The 21,825-nt window shown below is 34.2% G+C and overlaps 1 protein-coding gene across 3 annotated transcripts in view; it reads left to right on the top strand.

The window, feature by feature from the left end:
* Positions 1 to 21,825, top strand: part of LOC106460613 (two pore calcium channel protein 1-like) — a 91,820-nt gene that overhangs the window by 38,692 nt on the left and 31,303 nt on the right. For all 3 annotated transcript variants that reach the window (XR_002610801.1, XM_022387383.1, XM_022387382.1), the window contains exons 11-14: positions 7,311 to 7,420; positions 17,185 to 17,248; positions 17,912 to 17,956; positions 18,651 to 18,707. Coding sequence is in view for 2 of the 3 variants with exons in the window: in XM_022387383.1 (XP_022243091.1) it covers positions 7,311 to 7,420; positions 17,185 to 17,248; positions 17,912 to 17,956; positions 18,651 to 18,707 (276 nt within the window). In the remaining variant the exon portion in view is untranslated. The remainder of the gene's footprint in view (positions 1 to 7,310; positions 7,421 to 17,184; positions 17,249 to 17,911; positions 17,957 to 18,650; positions 18,708 to 21,825) is intronic.

Below are 21,825 nucleotides of genomic sequence, written 5' to 3'. Positions count from 1 at the left end.
TTAGTCTAGCTCCTACTCCTAACTACAAACTTTACTTTTCCGTACCACCTTTCTAAGGTCTTACTGTCACCACTTTCTAAGCCCAAAGTCTGTGAGTAAAGCATTTCTTACCTTCTGCTTGTAATGAGTAGCATTGCACACCTGTTTATTTGGATAATAAATTACTCTTTATCCAGATTAATAGTTCTGACTTCGGTAATGTTTTTATTATCTATAAATAGGTAATTTCAGAGCACAGTTTCTTAGCATTTAAGTGAGTTGTTGTTTCAAGGTTATTTAAGGAGTGTAAACATTGTATAGATTTAGCTTTAATGAATTGCTTCTGCCTGTTTCTAGAGTAATTCAATATTTTTAGGCTTTTATACTGAGGCTTCCTTCAGATTGACCTGAAGAAGGCCTCAGTCTAGAAACTAAAACATCGTCCCACAGTAGAAACAAGCAGGAACAATTCATTAAAGTCAAATTATACAATTTAAGTTAGTTTTATAGTTATATTATTACTTAAAACCTTGTAGTCTTCATATCAATAAGTGGAGAATCAATTTTCATCATATTAGTGACTTGGTCACTTGCCAATATTATAATTAAACTGCTGAAGAAGAAATTCCAGTAATTAATGTAAGTATCTCTAGAATATTGTTTTCCAGGAGTTTCTAGTGTTCTACATTTTGATGTCAAAGTATTTTTATCCCATTATCTTGCATGTAAAAACCTAAATAATAGAATTACTGATAAAGATGACAAATACAGAGTTTTTACTGCTTAGTATATTTATGCAGAATAGAGTTTATCAAATAAAAACTCATTAAAAATCTTCAAACTTATTCTTCTTATCACATAAAGTAAACAAATTTTAAAGCAACCTCTTGATTTAATAATTTTTAGAGGCTGTTAATATTTTCCTGTGTGTGAAAAATATTAAAAAAAATACTCTGTCTAGTGAGATCTGATATTTCATTACTTTATTTTTCATGTGGAAGTCAGTATTATGGGTCAAATTTCATGTATTCATGAATGTGTTTTAAAAAATTAATTTATAACTTATATATACATATGGCCTTAGAATATATAGAGGTTTTGAAATTATTTATTTTTTTAGGTTAGAACTTGGGGTCAGCAAAAGCAAAAATGATAGATTTAGTAAAATCATTTTTTAATGTTATATGCTTCTTACTGGATAAGGTATACTGTGCAACAGGGGTACAGAGAAGAGGCAGTTTACTGTCACTAATTAATTCTTTGGTTCTCTTGACAGAATATTATTCAAAGTAAGATACTTTGACGATTTAAAAATTTTTGGATTAGATCAGGAACACCAATCTTTTTTCAGTAATCCTTGTCTAAGCCGAAACAGTAAATGTTGAAACATTGGAATTAATTCATGTTTATATTACTTTTTTTGTTTCTGTAGCAATCATTAACACATCTTGTAGACAGCATTATTTTACTAAGGTTATTTAGAAATTAACTGATATTAGTAATTGCTGTCTGCCCTCTCTGGACTCTTGCAGTAGAGTATAATACTTAGCAATCAGAAGGAGTTGTACAAAAGCAGATTTTTCAACCATTAGGTACATTAATATTACTTTCAAAACATCCAGTCTCATTTGCATCATTTACTCTCAATGTAGGCATATATTGAAAACTCTGGACTCTTCCAGAAGAGTATCATAATTAGGAATTAGAAGGAGCATTAAAAAAATCAGGGTTCAGTGATGATACTTCCCTTCCACACACACACACACACAGTTTAACTATCTTCTCTGCATGTCCGCCAGAGAAATTTGCATGCCACTAGCACTTAGGTAACTCCCACCTAATATCATGCGATTTTACATTAATAGCACTACTGCATGATGGTGCCATTATGCAACAAAAGCCCTCTACATATGAGGGTGACACATGTCCATATATAATAACTCCCCTCTTCATTTACTCTTGTTGAACTTTGTTCTTCTCCTAGGCATTATGTTAATCAGACCTGTTAAATTTCTTGTCTGAGTTCAATTTATTGAGATTTGCATCATTAATTAAATTTTTATTTTTTGGGGGCTTTTATTTCAAAAGCTTTTTTATTTTTCATGAATTTTTGAAGACAGTGGTTTATACTTTGTTCACATTTAGGCCTTATTTCTGCTAGGGCTTTTGGAAGCTTTTTAACTCTTTCGAGACAGGTGACGGCTAAATGGCCACGTCATCTCATTTGTTGACTCATATTCCAAATTTTATTGAACTGCTATTTCATGAATTTATGTCAATAAGTTTAGTATAAACTGTAGAGTATAATTCAAATTTTAGTATTATACATTACTCAATTTCTTAATTTAAAAGTAAATTAAAAAAACACAGGTAAACATTGATTTTTGTGTGTCACATGGTATGTTCAATGCAGTACTGATTTAAATTAGATGTTTGTGAAGTCAAAATACTAAGTCTATAATTTTGTATGAATTAGAAACTCAAATTACCAATACTGACAAGTTAGAATATAAAATAAGAGCCTCTTATCTTTTCAATTTTCTAAGATACTGCTCATGTAATAAATATAACACAGCAGCACCCCACCCACCTCTTTCCATTTTTGGAAATGCTCCCTTATATACACTTACTTCTATATGTGACATGAATAACCAATCAGAAGCTAGTCCCCCTAGTGGCTTTCTCAACTATTTTAAATTCTTAGGATGCCATTTCTTTCTTTGAAACCAAGATTTCAAGGAGGTAGGTTGTGTCTTTAATCTGCTCGAAATGTTATATTTTTTTAGATAAAAATACATTTTGGTTACTATCATTGATATATGTTTGGCCAGCTGGGGAATTGGGCCCCTTACTTTCTATTTCACTTTCTAGTTTCCCATTTTTGTGTTTTTTTGTTGTTGTTTTTTACACTTTTGTATTTCCTTTCCTAACTTTGCCCCTTCACTGAGCCACCTCTTCATGCTTCAGATGGGTTTCTGCAGATGTTCATTCCCTTCTCTGTTTGATCTTTTCCCCTTCTTTTCCTTTGTCCATCTATATTTTGTTTCTCTGCTGTTGGGACTCATTTTGTTGGGTTATGTTCCTCTTTACTGTACTCCTTCCTTTCTTCTTGTGTACTTATTATTTATCTGGCTTCCTTTCTTTGCTCGGATGACTTCAGTGGGGTTTCTTTATCTCTGGTGTCCTGGACTAATGTTTTATGGCTTCTGTTCTTGCTATCTTCCTGGGTTTTTTCAAATTTGCAATAGCCCATTTTTTATTCATTGATGTTTGTGAGGGCTTTTTCCTCTGTCTTTACCTTACCCTTTAATCCTATTCCTCATCTAAATCAGTGTACTCCTGACCTTCCCATACCAGATTTCAGGCCTTCTCTTTTTCTCATCTTCCCTCTACCAAAAGTTTAGTTCATTACTCTTCTTGTCAATGACTTTTACTCCTCATGATTGTGTGAGTGCCCAGCTCTTGTCCTTCTATAGGTCTTATTTTTTACTGACAGTCGTTTTTCATTTCTCCTGTTTTCTTGTTCCTCTTCACCTCCCTCCAACCCCCATTTGTGGTCTTTTCCACCTGGTCTGTGGTTGGCCATGGTCTATGTGTCGAACGCGATCCTCCATGTCATTCTAGGCCCTTCCTGCACTTGTTTTTTTGTATGTTCCAACTATCCTTTCTCTTCCCTTCAACTTAGCATTGGCCCATTTTGTATTCACTGATGTTGTGAGGGCCTTCATTTGCCTTTTTCTACAGCCTGGGGATGTCATTCTCTTTCTCAGACTATTTACTTCTGTTGACCTCTTCTTGGATGTTTTCTCCCACCTCCTTTCTTTTACAGTGACTACTCAGTTGAGGGGAGAGGAGGCTTATCCTTGGATCTAAGTCCTTTTTCGTGCCCATTCAATATTTGGTACTTTTCACCTGTGAGTTATAGTATATCAGGTCCCTAGGTTTTATACTTCTCATTCTCTTACTGCATGAGAGGTTCTTTTGCTTTTGGGGGGGGGGGGGCTGTCTTCCTTGGACCTCTCATTCTTTTGAGTTATGCATTCATGTCTTCAACAGTGGACCTTTCAGACCCAAGGAATTATCATGGTGACTGGTCTGTGCCTGTACTATTCCTGTATCTCTTACCACTTCTCAAACCAGATGTCTCCCTTCTTTGATGCTTCCCTCTCTGATTGAAGCACATTTGTTGATAAAGGCAGGACTTCTGATATTTGAATGCTGTACTAGCATTCACTCCACATCTATGTGCTCAACCTTCTCATTATTCATTGAGCTTGTTCCCATTCCTGTCCCTATTAGTGGATCACTTGGTCATGTTCCACTCAGTCCATTCCACAGTTGTTTCTTGCACCAACCATCCATGAGGCAAGTGTTCCAGGACCTTTTGCTTTTGGGTGTTAGACATATATTTTTTGTCTCATTCATATTGAGTTGATCTTCTTCCTTCGTTTGCTAGGAGCTTAAATCTTGGTGGTGGGCCACCTTTCTCAGTCAGTCTAAATTCTATCAATGCATTCTGTCTAAGTCTTTTGTTGAGTTTGCTCTTGGATGGACACATCCCTCTTGGACTTACTTGCCACCCTTCACAACTCTGAACTTCCTGTCATATGGCCTTCTATTCTTCATCCTTCAGCTCTGGCTGTCAATTTTCTCAACCATGTCTGATCTCACCTCTTTCTATATGCCTATTCCCCCCATTGATTTCCTCCCTCTGGTCCTCAGCTTTCCCACTTCTCTCCTTCGTGGGACCTATTGTTGGTGCCTCTTTGACCAGCTTAGCCTTGGTCCACTTGCCATTTGGACACCTCTTCCTCTTCCCAATATCCCCCCTCTCTCATTTTTTTTTCATCCTCACACATCCCTTCTACCTTGAGGAATGTTTTTCTTCCATCCTCATGCGTGGAGTTTGCCTGATCTGTTGACCATAGGACCAAACTTTTCTATTGTATTTCAGTTTTCTTGTCGCCCTGCCACTACCTTTGTCTATCAACGTCTATGGCAGTTCTTTTATCATTGGTTTTTCAGCTACTCCTTTCCTTCTGCTGTGAAACATCTTTCTGCCTTTATTAGTTGTCTGGCAGCCTTGTCCATGGTATTTTTTCTTTCCTGGTACCTCAAGGTTTTTCTTTCCTTGTCTTCTACACTCTGTTCTGCTTCTTCATTCTCCTTCATCCTTTTCACCCAATTCCCATACCTATCTAAGAGGTTAGTGAGGTTTTGCATGATCTTGTTTTTGCCCCTTTGAATAGTTGTATTCCTATCTTTTTTACCATCTTTTTATCTTGACTTGGTTCCTCTTTCTTCTTCCACTGCATTTATCTACTCCTTTCCTGGGACTGTGTCCTGTTGAGCTGTTCAGCCTTATGTTGGACCTCTCCCTTAAGGGTGTCTGTCCCTATCTTTGGACTTTTTTTTTCCCATAGACTTCTTTCCTTCTTCTCACTGTTTTTGAGAAGAATACATACTATTTCTCTTTAAGAGCCCCTTTTTCATTTTATAGGATCCCACCAGGTGGCTAGTGTTGCTTTCCATGGTATACTTACCCAAATTATGCATCAAGCCAGGATAACTATCTGCCCTGGCTCCACCTGTGTCCACTGTGACATGGAGGGGTTCTGCAAGACATATATATATATATCTGTTTACTGAATTATCCCATCCAGACTATACATATTCCATGGACTATCATGGAAAAAGCCAGAAATAGCGAAGTATTCTGCCCACTTCTCTGGCTTGTTCTTGCTGGCTTTAAAAAATAAAGTTTTTTCAGTCACCCATTTCATTGTCTTCAGTAAAAGACCTTTCCACACTGAAGGACTGATAGGGATCCAGGCACTTTCTTCAGATCTCCTCTACACAAATTCTCCTCCTCTACCCCTTTCATTGAGTGGAGTATGGGAGACCCTTGCCACTTACTAATTCCCAGCCACTGAAGTGGTAGACCATGGAGAATCCTCACTGGCTGTATTCAACTGCTGGGGTGATACAAAGGAATACCAATATGGTGAAAAGTGTTAGTGTAGTGCAGGCCACACCTATTATACATCACTCATGCCACGTTTTTGCCTTCCTCCTGCAACCAGAGTTTGTTCAGTAGAGTTGAGGTATGCACATATTACATGTGGACCAATATTGCACAAGAATCCATAGTACATAAGTCATATGCCCTCCTCCCACAGTTAGATCTGTTCCCTAGAGTCTGATGGTAGGAGTTGAGGTGAGCACACATATCCATATTACATAATTCATGTGTCCTCCTCCTCCTGCAGCTGGAGTCTGTCTTATAGAGTCTGGCAGTAGAGTTGTGGTGAGCACACAAAATATGGTCTGAACATGTACCAACCACACTACACACATAATGGCCATCCATCTGCTTATGTGCAAGTACCCAAATGGTCATGTTTACATTCTGTCTGTCCCTCCAAAACACATATGGCTTCTTTGCCTTTTTATTTTACAGATGAGATGTATACCTTAGATAAGAAGAGATGCAGTCTTCTATGGGTTTGCCCTTATGGAGCCCCTTCTATTGAGTTTCACACCCCATGTGCTTCCTTCGAGTGTTTTCTGAAGGATGCTCATCTAGGTCACATTTGCACTGGTCCCTCCAACAATTCAGTGTGGGATTCCAGCTAAACTGTGTGAAGATGTGAGGTATCATCTCGGAAGTTAACATTTTCCTTACCTGAAAATGTATTTCCGATAGACACTCAGCTCTTCATGCATTCCCCACCCATCCTCTCTACTTCCAGTGTGCCTTTTTTCCTTGCCTCAATGAAGAATGAAGTTTCATGAGTGCAAGTGCATAGGGAGTGTATGGAAGGGTGTTGTCCTCCTATTGGTGGATGATTTTTCTCACATGATGGATTCATCATGCAGTAGCACAATTCAAGTAAAATCATGTGAAATTAGGTGGGAGTTGCCCCAAGACTAGTGGCAAGCAATTCTTTGGCAAATACACAAGGAAAGTGTAAACTATGTATACAGAGGTGAGTATCTATTGGAAATACATTTTCAGGTAAGGAAAATATTAACTTTTCATCTTTTACATACTTTAATGTTACTCTCAAAACATCCAGTTTTATTTGTACGTGACAGGGTTTATTATAAGTAAAAGTTGAGGATCAATAAAAGATTAAAAATGAATATGCTTGTTAGTACTGAAACAGGTGTTTTAAGTACAGTAAACTATAATTGCAGATTCTGAGTATTGTTGAATTGATTGGTATCAGTACTGGTATTTGCCTTCTGACCATACATATACAATATAGTTAGGCATCTAGTGATGATTCCAGTCCATTAAAACGACGTTATTTTCCCTGTTCCCCTAGGTAAGAGAGATGTCTACTTAATGTTTAAAACACTGGATACAAGCAGAACTAGATATCTGACACTCGATGAATTTTATCACATTTATGAAGTTGGAGCTCTCAGTTGGAAGGTAAACATAATATTCTTTACACAAATATTTATGCTATAAGGTATTAACTCTTTCTGAAGTGGAGGTGTGTTACTGATGTCCTTTATTTGTTTTCTTCTCACAGTAGAAATATTTAACCAAACTTAGTCCAAACTTACAAAATTGATGGAGTTTTGGTCAAAAAATTAATGGATTTTGAATTAGTATGTGTATTAGGGTGGTCATTATTTACACGTAAAATTTCAGCTTAAAAATTCTAAAGCTCTCACCCCCTAATTTTGTCCAGTGTACAAAGAAACATTACATGTCAAACTTTGTCCATTTTGAACCATATTTAGAGGTTGCTCAATGAGGTTGAAGTTCTATACTACAGTGGCCTGGTACCTTATGATATAAAGACATTTGTTATGTATGAATGATTTATTTAAAACATATTATTTCATTAATGTACGTTAGTATAATTATATGATTTTTGTTGTGATTAGTCATTTTTGCATTGTTATTGTTTCCTTTTTGATGTTCGAAAAGTGTCTTCTGTGATCCCGCACTACATGAAGGAAGAATTGTTTCTACTCTTCTTTCTTTATTGTGATGGCATTATACTCCTCAATAATGGCCAAACCCATTTCAGCAGTGTCATTTACATAATATTATATATATAAATAGGTGAATGATTAAAAGTAAACAAAACTATTATATGGCTTAACCCTTTCCAGGTGGGTCACAGGTCAAAGGCCATGTCATCGTGTTTGTTGACTCGCATTCAAAACTTTATTGAACAACTATATCATGAATTTATGTCAATAAGTTTGGTATCAAACTGTAGATTATAATTCAAATTTTAGTATTATACATTATTCAATTTCTTAAATGAAAGGTATATATTAAAAAAACACACAGTTAAACTTAAATTTTTATGTGTCACGTGGTATGTTGATGCAGCACTGGTTCAAATTAGATGTTTGAGATGTCAAAATACTAAGTCTATAGTTTTGTACAAATTAGGGACTCAATTTACTGATATTGACAAGATATAAAATAAAAACCTTCTATCTTTTTTATTTGCTGAGATATTGCTTATGTACTGAAACAAACACATTTCCCTGCTCACCTCTTTCCATTTTTTTAAATGGTCCCTTATATACACTTATTTCTATATTTGACATGTGAATAACCAATAACCCTAGTGGCTTTCTCAGCAATTTTTGTGTGTCAGAACGCCATCTCGTTCTTTTGAACCAAGATTTCATTTAGTCTGCTCGAAATTTCATATTTTTTTTAGACTGAAATACAGCTTAGTTACTAAGCTTGATAGATTATAGTGGAATTCTATGGTATTGATACAGTAATTTATGATCTTGTGGTTATTCAACTGTATATATATATATATATATATATATATATTTAGTTTATAAGTTTATGTCTTCATGTTATAATTTGTGGTCATTCTGGAATGAAAGAGGCACAATTTATATTTATTTACTAATTTTTTATGGTGGTTACAAGATCGGTAAAATCTACCAACCATACAGAGATTTGTTAGTGAAAATAACAGATAAAATATAAAGTTTTTCATAAGAGGCATTTAATATCTATCTGTACATTATAAATATTTCATATGTGAAATTTGAAAATGTTCTGATGAATAAAAGTATTTTTAATCTTAAAATGAAAAGTACTTTGCATGTTGGATAGGCAACATGCAAAAAGAAAAAAAAAGCATTAGAAAAACTTTACCTAATAAATCTTAAGACTTAATAAAAAAATTATATTTTGTATATGAAAGCATTGTAATTTTTACTGATAATCTGCCAATTTTTGTTAACATACACTTAATAATTTAAAAGTTAAAGCATGAAAACTATAACAAGCACAAAATGGTTATGAGGTCAGTCCCGAGGACTGAGCTCATGCTGAAAGGTATTTTAAGTAGCTGATGCAGTGTTGCTTGAAGGTGGAATCCAAATGAAGTCTGCTATTTCTGCATCTTAATTTCATTTGGAAGGGACCACTTCATTTATTTGGGTGATTTTAGAACAACAAACATTAATGTACAAGAGAAATGTAGAAATCTTGTGTGTAGTACACAGTCTCTGTAGAAATGCAGTGCATGTGTTCCTACATTTCTTTAATGTGGTTTTAGCAGAGACTGGTTAATTTACTGTTATGTACTGAAAATTGCCATGACATTGATTTAAACATTTTGGAAAAAATACATAGAAATATGCAGTTCTTGAAATTGGATTCATGTGAGTGCCAAGTCATATTATTATGCAGGAGAAGCACAGTAATAGAAGTATACAGTAGAAATAAGAAAATAAAAACTAAGCAACATCGATGTTTTTCTTCAAAGTTTGCTTTGTGCAGCTCTTGCAGGTAATTGGCTACTATGGAACTATCTAGTGATAAAGTGTTGCACAAAACATGCTTTGCAAAAGTGCGTGCACTCTTTGCATTTAATGACCCCACCCATTACTATCAAATACATGGTGGGGATGACCACCACCTAAAATGTGATGTCCAGGCCCTATAACTTTTGTTTAAGCATGGTAGTTCTTGGTAAGTTTTACAAGGATTTTTAAACTTTTATTTGAATCTTCCTCTTTTCTAATGTACTTGTAAAGCAGAATTCCGATATGGTATATTACCTCTCCTCGTAGATATAGCTATTCTTGTTCAGTGCTGTCCTCTATATGCAAAAATATTTTTCACATGCTGCAAGCCTTGAGCTCCCACATACCCCATGATCAACGTGGTTCAACATCATCTCGCATGTATATCATCATGTGACAACCCTCCACCAATAAGAGTGAAATACACCCTTCTGATGCATGTGACTCCCTCTATTCAATTCTGCAGAACTATCATTTCTGGTTTGGCAGTGCTCATGTCAGAACATTTTTCTATGTGCTATTCAATTGTGTGTTTGTTGGTTTTTTGTAACTTATTGAATTTTTTTGAAATTTTATAGAAATGTTTGGTAATTTACTCTGAAATGGAATTGTTATTCTCGTTTTCAAAAGTTCACAATAACTTATTTTTTTTACAGTTTTTATTTCTTTATGCTAACACTGATTTGTTTGGTTATTCATCTTGAATGATGAATTCCGAAGTCCAAGTTACCACTTTGAGGATAATACCATCTACCAGCACACTTAAACAGGCAGCAGATGAAGGGAACTCGACTATGGAATTATCAGCCCTAATTTGATGTGAGATTGATCGTTATATAAATCAACCTTCTTCTCCTGATATTTCCCAGCTTCCTCCTGAACATACTGAACCTGTTCGTGCTGATAAGTAATTTGACAGCTTTTTTCCTCCACCTGATGTCTTCCTATGTTCCTACTGCAGAACCATCTAGATATAATACAGCTTTTTTGGACGTGATTTCTCAGGTGTGTTCTGTTTTATCCATTTTCCCGATTTCTTATAATCCTCTTCCTTTCTTGTTACATGATACCCCCTCCTCTTACCATTTTGTGTTTCCCTCTTCCCTGCATATTAAGGTTCATGAAGAACATTTTGTATCTCAGATGCATGAGGGCATTATTATGCCTTGCCCTCCATGGGTTTTGGGTCAGTTTGCTATAGCATACCATCAGGCCATTTCTTGATTCTCAACAGTTGGAATCGATTTTGACTGTGTGGGAGGCAGATCCTGATCATACTGTTTGTTTATCTTACACCCAATTTTCCCACCTACATCTTACCCTATCGACTCTCCTATGGTACTTGTCCACTATCCTCTTCCTTTCCGAGGTGCTCCACCAAGATCCTGAGGGTTTTTTGAGGGATACCCTCTCCCTGATTACCTCCACAGTGGCACATTTGTCTTCTTCAACTCTTTCCTTACAGACATGGTTTCACTGTTGTTGGGATTTTTTGAGGAGAGATCTTGTACTGTCCCAAGTTCATTTACCACCTACTTATCTTCAGGACTTAAGTATGGCCACTTTTCTACACCAGTCTACTTTCCTGAGACTTTAGAATCCTGTATAAAATTAGTGAGATAGCAATCAACCCTTTCATCTTTGGTTGATTGTTTGTCTCATTCAGAGCTTTGACAATCCCCTATTACTGTTTTCCATCCTGTTTCTTACCAGTTCCTACCTCTAGAGGTTCCTCCACCCATTGTATTATTTGATGCAGATGAACATGTCACCAGTAGTACTGGTGACTACTCGGTTGGTTCCAGTCCAGTGGGAGCTCGCTTGACCGATCTGGTTCCTCTATGGCGAGATTCCACCACAGATCTTTGGGTATTATCTGAGAGACTTGTCATCCACTTCCTTTCCCCTCCTTTGTTATCTCAAGTACCCATATCCTTTCCATTGCCTCAGGATCCTCCCACCAGTCAATGTCTGTCTGAGGTGATACAAAATCTTCTTTCCCAGAAAGCCATTGAACCTGTACCTCATCCTACTCCAGGTTTTTATTCCAGACTGTTTGTGGTACCCAAGAAAACCAGAGAATGGCAGCCTGTGATTGACCTGTCCCACCTCAAACAATTTTTGGTTCTGCCCCACTTTACCATGGAGGCTTTTCTCACCCTCAGGTGGGCTTTTTCTCCAGGTTTATGGATGACCAAGGTAGATGTCTCAAATGCTTGTATGCATGCATATTCCTATATCTCGTTGGTCGAGGCACTATCTTTGTTCTGTTCATCACGGGGTAGTATATCAATTTCCTGCCCTACCCTGCAGGCTTGCTTTGGCCCCATATGTCTTTTGTCAAGTGGTCAAGGCTTTTGCCCAACATATGCATGCTTGGGGATTGCACTTACATCATTACATGTACAACTGGCTTCTGTTAGCTCATTTCGAATGGGAGTCTGCTCATCACACAGCAGCCTGGGTGGGTTGGTTAATCAAGTTGAAGAAGTACTTCCTTATACCTACTCAATATCTCATCCACTTGTGTATCTTTTTCAACACTCATCTCATTGGGTCCAACCTTCTCATCTTCAACTCCATTCAATAGAGCTTTCAGTTCTCCATGCCCTTACTGCTCCCTCTATTACTTCTCACAAGGTGCTTTTGCTTTTCGGGATATGATCTTCTATGAAAACCCTTATCTTCTTAGGTCAAGTGCATATGAGGTATTTTCAATGGACTCTGTATGACAAATGGAACTTTGTACGGGATCTCTTGGATACTCCTACTTCCCATTTGCATTGGTGGTTGGACAAGGCCCACATGTTGATGGGTGTTCCACTTCCTCCCGATCATTCAGATTTTCATATCTTCACGGATGCTTCCCTACATGGCTGGGGTGCATGGGTTAATCAGCAGGAAGATTCAGGTCAGTGGTCTCTGGCCAAGAGGTCTTACCATATCAACTTTCTGGAGCTTCTTGCCAGGAATCATCTGGTCATGATCCATTCTGACAATTCTATAGTGGTGGCTTATATCAATCACCAAGGCAGCACCCATTCTCATTCCCTTTGTGGTCAAACCTTCAATCTACTTTTTTGGGCCCACATGCTTGGTATTCATCTCCTTGCATGCTATGTTTCAGGTATATTCAATCTGGTCATGTATCATCCTTCCCGACTGGAGTGGTTTCTCAATCCTCACATTTTTCAGTGGCCGTGCCATCAGTAGGGTATTCCTCACCTGTATGCATTTACCACAATACCAAGGTATCTCTGTTTTCGTCTCTGGTTCCTCATCCACTTGCACTGGCTGTTGATACATTTGGCTAGGATTGAACCAACAAATACCTTTACGTGTATCGTTTCATATGTCTCCTTTCCAGGGTGATTTCAGTCATTCACTGCACTCCTTGTCAAGTTCTTCTGATTGCTCCTTACTGGCCGGTACAACTGTAAAATATGGGAGTCCTTACTACTTTCTAGTTCAAAGCCACTGGGGTGGTAGACCATGGAGGCAGCCTCCTGAATGTGATCAATATATGTGATACAAACAATGAAGAATCCATTCAGTTGAGAGTAGGATGGTGGTGTTCTGCTGGTGTAGATGACGAGATGTTCTCCAACCTGAAGCTCCATTCTGAACAGGTTTATCTGAGGGAGTGTTGTAGCTTTGGAGTGAGTCATCTAAATTGCAGTTCAATCCTTTAATTGGGATTCCTCATCCTACCCCCACAAAGATGTTTTCCAGTGGCTGGGTTTTGGATTCAGAGCTGGACCAATCAACATAAGTCCTCACACATGTACTACAGTTGTCTCGGTTCCCTCACTCAATTGACCTCATGTTCATTGCTACTGTGTTGTGGGTCACGATGGATGAACATGCAGGTTCCTACTGTTCTTCCTCATGCACTATCTCTCAAAGATTTTCATATATTGAGAATGTCATTGAACTGAGGAGTGGTTCCTGTCTGATTAGTTTTGAGTGGGATATTTCACAATACAGGGACATCTTTATTATTCTGATTGACTGGATGTCAGGTAGGATCCTCTTTTCTACCCCCCACATGGAGGTTGGTTCCCAGTGACTGGGTTTTGGATTGTAGTTGACTACCAACAGTATGATCCTCTTCCTACCCCACATGAATGTTGGTTCCCAGTGGCTGGGTTTTGGATGCAACTGACTTGCCGTGTACAGTCCGTTGTGCCATAGCCACTCTACACTTTGGGGCACATCCTTTTACTCTCACCCACATTACTGTCATCAAAAGGATTGAAATTCTCTTATAAGGTGGTTTGGATCGCTATCCAACCATTTTTCTCTTCCTTTTGGATGTTCTTCTCTCATTTTCTGCCCATATTTGTAATACCTCTTTCCTCACTGGGCATAAAGTATACCTGGTACAGAAGTGGTGCTGTATCCCACGTATGATCCCCTACTGCGAGGATCTCCCCTCTTTGGGTGTTCTTCAGATGCTTCTTTCTTTCCCTTGCACTGATCTATCCACATTTTCAGTGTGAGATTCTAGCTGTATCTGTACTATAATGTACTTTATTGTAAGCTATAATTTTACGATATTGAAAATGTATTTCCCATTTCACACTTCCCACTGTACTTTGGTTTTCCAAAGACAAAATATGAAGAGAAAGTTGTAGTCTTAGTGTACTTTTTTGACTTAAATGTTTACAAATGAGACCAAAAAACTTTTCCATGAATAATAATAAAAATATACATTGTCTCACACATGAAAAGAAAATATTGAAATGTTGGAAAAACTAGTTAAGAAAAAAACTGTAATAAATATTGATGAAAGAAAGGTAAAGTATAGGCTCAGCAACAGGAATGTTCCAGTAAATCGTGAAAATGTTAAACGTTATTGTGTCTTTTTACATATTAGTTAGTACAGATGTTAAACAATCAGAATTTAATAAGATGATGATAAGTGAAATATTTCCATTTCCAAGAAAAAAAATATAATTTAACTAGAAATAAAGCTACCCATTCCATATTATTAGGTAAAAACATTAAATTATTATTGTAGCATTTAAGTGTTGTGTATAAATATATTTAATTTTCCAGAAATAAGATGCTTTAACTTCTTTGATATTAATTTAGACAAAACCAGGCCAGTAGTACAGGAAGGAGTTGCAAAGTGTGGGGGGGTGGTGCTTGGCTAGACATGCATACCCCCCCAGAAAATTAATATAATAATATAACTTACAGTTGCTATGTAACTCAAATATATGAACAAGGTAATCCGGTTAGTAAAGCCCATCCAAATTTACCATATATATATATATATATAGATATAAGCAACTTGGTTTAAACAATGTGTGATTGCCAATTATAAACATAATGACGAAAAGGAAATTATTCCATAATCTATTTTATATCCAATGGGAATTGTTTTTGAAGGTGGTTAAATATTAGCTAGAGAAAATGTGTTTTGTTGGATAATTTGATGCCATTTAACGAAGATGTATGTCAATGGTGCAGTGATACAATACAAACAAGACTTGATATCATATTAATTTTTTATTGAATGAATTACCTTCATTGCATTCTAATAATGCTTTTATTTCAACTTCTTATACGTGTGTTTAGACACATTAATATTACAAGCCACTTTGAACTTTTAAACTTCTTTAAATGCCTTAGGTTATGCCAAATCATCTTTACTCAGCAAAATGCAAAATTATTTGCTATAACAATGAAACTAAAGAACATTGTATAAAATGTATAACTGCAGAAATTTATGTGAAATGAAACTACTTTCAACTAATTTTAAGTAGAATAACATGAATATAAGAATTATCAATCATCAAGCTGCTTATTGTGCAAGGGTCGATGGGTTTTAGTTTTGTGATGGTATGTCTGCGTACTTACAACGCTAGAAACTGGGTTTCGATACCCGTGGTGGGCAGAGCACAGATAACCCATTGTGTAGCTTTGTGCTTAACTTCAAACAAACAAGCAGTTGCAGGATTTGTTAAATTTTTGATAAAGAAAACTTACAAGTTTTTTGTTTGGATAAAAAATATTATGGCCAGGAGTTTTAATTATAGTTATTTTTGTCTATCTCCATTTCTGTTGAAGTTGACTGTGAAACCAGTATGATCAAACTTTAAATTAAAGGAAAATGTTTCTTTGCACAAATGCTATTGTAGTTTTACTAGTATAGTTTGTTTGACTTCAAGTGTGTGTTAGTTTTATTTTGCATGTGGTCAAAGCAAATAAATAACCATCTCCAATGAAAGTTGCTCTTTCTAGCATTTTTTATATTTTTGACAGTGGTTTAGTTTCTTGGTTCATGCAATTGATAATTTAAACAAGTATTAGACGAGTTTTCTACACCAGCATGAATAGTCTATTTGCAGAATTACTTGAAAATTAAATAATTCAGCTCATATATATATCAAAAACCTACCATGGTTCTTAAAATGTTATCTTTAACTTTTTCTTATGAAATTGCAGCAAGCCATATTATGCAGAAAATAACTTGTTATATCATAGAATAAGCTGCATTATACAGAAAATAATTTGTTATATTATACAGTAAGCTACATTAAACAGAAAATAATTTGTTATATCATACAGTAAGCTACATTATACAGAAAATAATTTGTTATATTATACAGTAAGCTACATTAAAGTATGATATAACAAATTATTTTCTGTGTAAGCTCCATTATACAGAAAGTAATTTATTATATCATACAGTAACCTACGTTATACAGAAAATAATTTGTTATATCATACAGTAAGCTACATTATACAGAAAATAATTTGTTTTATTGTACTGTAAGCTATATTATACATATAAACTGTTCACTCTACGGTAAGCTACAATGTACAAAAACTTTTGTATCCTACATTTAACTTCATTATACAAAAAAGTTTTGTATCCTACATTATACAGCAAAGTTGTTGTATCATACAGTAATCTACATTATAAAGAAAAGTTGTTGTATCATACAGTAATCTACGTTCTACAAAAAAGTTTTGTATCCTACATTTAACTTCATTATACATATAGTTTTGTATCCTACATTAAGTACATTATACAGAAAAGTTGTTGTATCGTACAGTATAAAGAAAAGTTGTTATATCATACAGTAATGTACAATTAAAAATAAGTTGTTGTATCATACAATAAGCTACATTATACAGAAAAGTTTTTGTATCATACAGTAATCTATGTTATAAAGAAAAGTTGTTGTATCATACAATAAGCTACATTATACAGAAAAGTTGTTGTATCATACAATAATCTATATTATACAGAAAAGTTGTTATATCATACAATAAGCTACATTATACAGAAAAGTTGTTGTATCATACAATAAGCTACATTATACAGAATAGTTGTATCATACTGTAAGCTGCCATTTTTTCTTTTTACTCATGTAGGCTCAAAAAGCAGAAGATTTATGGTTTAGTGAATTTCACAGTCCATTTTTGGAGATTTGTTCCTGTAAGTATCAGATCAATGAGTAGATTGTTGAAGTAGTGGATAGAAGTAAAAACCCCTGTACATTATCTGTAGTTTCTGATCAAAGCAAGCTACCTATATTGAACAGAACTATAAATTAACCCAGTGAACAATTTAGCTAATTTAATATACCAACTAAAAAGCAAAAAATCGTATAAACATTAGAATCCTAATTATTTTTTTTTGTGTAATCATATTTGTCTAGAGATTTTCTAAACTTCTAATTGTTTATAAACAGGCAGGGATTTCAGAGATTTAAAACAATATTTGTAGAAATGTAAAAGCTTCTTTCTCAAAACCTGATGTTTTTATTTTGTTAATAATTGGTTTCATATGAAGTTAAAATTAAGCCTGAAAATACTTGTAAATGAAACATTAGCAAGACAAAACAAAAAAAATAATCAAACATAATACTAATCTAAAAGACATTTTTATGTTTTATTTATTTCTGTGGATAAACAACTGCTTAGATTTCAGAACAGTCATATTTTTAATTCCTAGAATAATTTTTTTTAATGTAATATTATTTGCCATTTTGTTGGTAAATAACATTTAAATCATCAAATATTAAGTGTTATTTTTTTCTGTGTATTTGTTAGTAATTTCTCTCTCTCTCTCTCTTCCTCTTGCTTCTTATGGTACTAGCAATCCAAAAGCTTGTTATTTCCAGATGGTTCAACTACTTCATAGGTATGTCCAGCTATTTTCTTACGATGAAAAATGTTACTCTTTATAATAACGTATTTCAAGTTGTTCTGTAAAAGTAGAGGATATAGTTGCAGGGTTAAGATGTATTCGTGAAACTTCTGTTAATAAGGTCTGTTAAGCCTCAGAACTGGTTGTTTTTTTATCTATCCACAAAATTAATTATCTGTCAAGTCTTAGAATTGGTTGCTGTTCTACCTATTTGCAAAATTAACAAATTATTTTAAGCCTTAATATTTAATTGATTGGTATTCTATGTATATGAAATTGATAAAGGTTGTTATACAAGTTATAGAAAAGAAAGTTAATGTGTTACTGAAAAATTCATTGCACTTTGTGATGACTTGTTAAAGCTTATTATGTTAATAGACAAAAACAATTGATTAATAATTGTGCCAAAAAATAAATTATACATTAATTTAATTTTAGAATGTTTTTGGTGCATGAGGTTGAGGATCAGATGTGTTTTAAATGCTTTATGTATTTCTGTTTTATATGTATATTCAAAGAATTAGTTGATAGTAAACTTTATTGATCTGTATAGTTTTTGTTGTTCTCTTTTTAGCACTATACAGTTCAGAAAGCATTAGATTTATAACCAGTTAGTTCATTTTTTTTCTTCAATCATTTCATCATTTTCAGAGTACCTTATCATAATTTCACATTTTTGTTCTTCTAGTTTTAGTGATTATAGCCAATGGCATCTGGCAAGTTGTAGAAGCATCAGAAATATCAGGTAAAGGCTTCAACTGATGATTCCTGTTTTGTCATAAGCCTGGTTTTAAAATGTCATCTTCTGATTCTGCTCTTATATCTAGTTTTTGTATGTCTTGCTATTATGTTCTGAATGTTAAAGAATGATCTTTACTTTGGGAAGAATGTAAAACTAATATATAATTAGTATAAGTTATAAATTTATTCCTACTATTTTATAAGGTTTGTATATACCTTGAAGGAACCTGTGAATTTTGATAGACCCATTTTAAAACTGTAAAAACTATTGAAATTTGTCAAAATAGCTCCTAACCCTTGCAAATCAAGAGAACTGTAATAGTTGAATCTCTGGGGTCTATTAAACTTTAAATTATGTTACTCTATATGTTTGAAAGCACAAACTGAACTAAAAATTCATCTAAAAATATGTTTGGCAAATCGGACTATTTTGTCATGGACTGCTGATTTGAAAAGCAATGCATACTCTCCCTTGGATTTCTGCTTTGCCATCATATGTATTGTTTTCATTGTTCATTTACATGCACAACAATCAATTGCCATGTCTAGAAGTTTTACTTTCAGAGATAGATGACTAGACAAAGAAGAGTACAAGTCACAGCTAAACAAGGATAGTGGCAATCTAATCAGAGTTTTAGTTTTTGTTGCATTTGCAAAAAATCCATATGTTTGTGTACAATAAGAGACTGCATTCTTAAGAAGTCACATGAAAGGCAAAAGTGCTGTGACTTTGCCAAACAATGTGCAGAATCAGTGACAAAAATTGGGAACTTTTCTGCTAACAAATCAACCAAAAGTTCAAATTTAACAGCATCTTCAGTTTCAAAATCATTATACCTAGTTTTATTTTAAAAGTTGTCATTCAAATACAAGTGGTCAAAATAATAAAAATTATGCAGAGCATTTAAACCTGTGGTCACTGGAGCTAACCAGAAAGTAATGTTTTAATTCATGTTAGTTATAATTACTGATAATGCTTCCTCAGTAAGAAAAAAAATATGTATGTTTGTCCTTAAAATTTAATTAGCTTTATCCTTGAAAGTCCTGGAAAAGTGCTTAATTTTGTGTTAAAAATAACATGTATGAACCATGACTTGAGTTTGTTTGCCCTTCCTTTAAAAACAAAATGTAAAGAGTGAAACATGCTATGTTAACTCTAAGTTTATGGGCTATGCCCATTTGACATGCATCTCTTATGGAGAATGATACACAGTTTAACAATACTTATGATAACTCTGTAGTTTCGTAACAATTGGTAGAAAGATTAGAAATATTTTGTACACAAAGAATGAGATTATTTTATTTAAGTATTTCTACTAAAAATTCATTATTTATTTATTGTAGTTATTTGCACTCAGACTCTGAAGGTGATTTTCATGTTAAGTATAAAAATACGTTTTCACATCTTATATTTTGCATATTTCATTTGCATAACCTCTAAAACCTCCTAAATGAATATCAAACGTTTTTCTTAAGGTAAATGTTTACATATTTCTCTACCATATTACTAACTATAGCTAACGTATAGTACAAAGAAATGTTTAAAGTTAAGAAATAGAAAAATGTACATATCTTTCAACTTTTCGTAGAATAATCTTCAAAGGTCTACCTTTGATTATATTCATCATTTCATATCTTTACATGTTCATGTATTGTTTATTTTTAATGTTTTATTTTCCTTTCTTGTCCTTTAGTGTTCATTATTATTCTCGACACATATTAATGGAGTCCTCTAATATTACTGTATCACCAATAGAGATACTTTAGCCTTTGGCAAAGTGTTCTTATACTTGCGCACTGGTAACCCTAGTTCAATCTTACACATTGAGAGGATAGGCAAATTTATTTTTGTAGATTTTATAAATGCATTCTGACATATGAAAAGTTATAAATTACTAGATTGATACAACAAAAAAGCACTTTAACTTAGCTGGCTTTCTAACTAAGCTATATAAAGTCTAAAAATTTTCGTTTCTGTTTGGACTATTAGCTTGATCGTAACTCTTCCAACTCTCCAGTGATATAACGATGATTCCCATGTCAATAATTCAGGAATACTTACAGTATTACATAGTTTAAAATGAGCACCTTTTATAATTTCCTTGGCATACATTGATTGTAAAGTTGCTTATGTCAGTAAAGCCTCTTGACATCCACAGAAAAAGGTGCCCAAACGAGCTCATTAGCATAGAGTTAATGGATCAGATGTGTGTTATAGATAGCATGCTCAGATTGTGCTCATGTTACAACTTTTTTAGAATGTTACATTCAAAATATAATTAAACTACCTCATTATCATGATATACGAATAAACTTAGCATAAAAATGTAGTTAATAAATCAAATTTTAATATTATATTAGTTTTAAGTTTTTAATTTTATAAGGAAATATTTTTAAAATCCTCAATCTCACTGTAGTATGACAGTTGTGACATTTGCTTTCTAGGTATTTCCTCTTCTCTAATTTATTTACCACTCCTCTGAGAAGTATGAAATTTCATGTATATTACTCATTATGTTATAGTTATCACACAGGTAAAGCATAATTTTTAAAGCCTTCAATCTTATTTGGTTACAGAGCCAAGAAGTAGAAAATCAGACCCCTCTTGTCATGCCCACCTATCACATCCTCTCTTTCACAAATAGCCAATAGTTATCTCTGATGTTTAATACTATATTACTTATAAACAACAGAAAGCCAAAGTTTTAATCTAGACAATGATGTATTATATTACATTGTTTTCTGTACAAAGAATTGTCTGCTTTTAAATGTTATTATTCTGTATTCTTTTGTGCATTATTTAATTACGTAAAAAAAAATATTTACTCTAGTGGTACCACTAGTGTAAAAAAGTAGGGTTAAGTTTCATCAACAGTTGACAGAAAAAAAAAGATCCAGGTAAGTATTATATTTCTTGTTTTTCAAGTGTATTCCTTATTTATTATTATAAAAGTAACTAAAATTTAAAAATATTTGTAACTTAAGTAGATAAGTTTAGATTAGGTAAGAAAATAATACCTCATGAAAGATTTTCATGAGGTACGCTTGCAGGTAGCCTCTGCCTTGCATAATTCAATAGGGTAAGGTGAGCTACACATTAACCAAGTGATTTACAAACTGTG

Source organism: Limulus polyphemus, unplaced genomic scaffold (genome assembly GCF_000517525.1).
Source record: "Limulus polyphemus unplaced genomic scaffold, Limulus_polyphemus-2.1.2 Scaffold804, whole genome shotgun sequence".
Lineage (NCBI taxonomy): Eukaryota > Metazoa > Arthropoda > Merostomata > Xiphosura > Limulidae > Limulus > Limulus polyphemus.
This window is presented reverse-complemented; position numbering and strand designations above follow the sequence as displayed.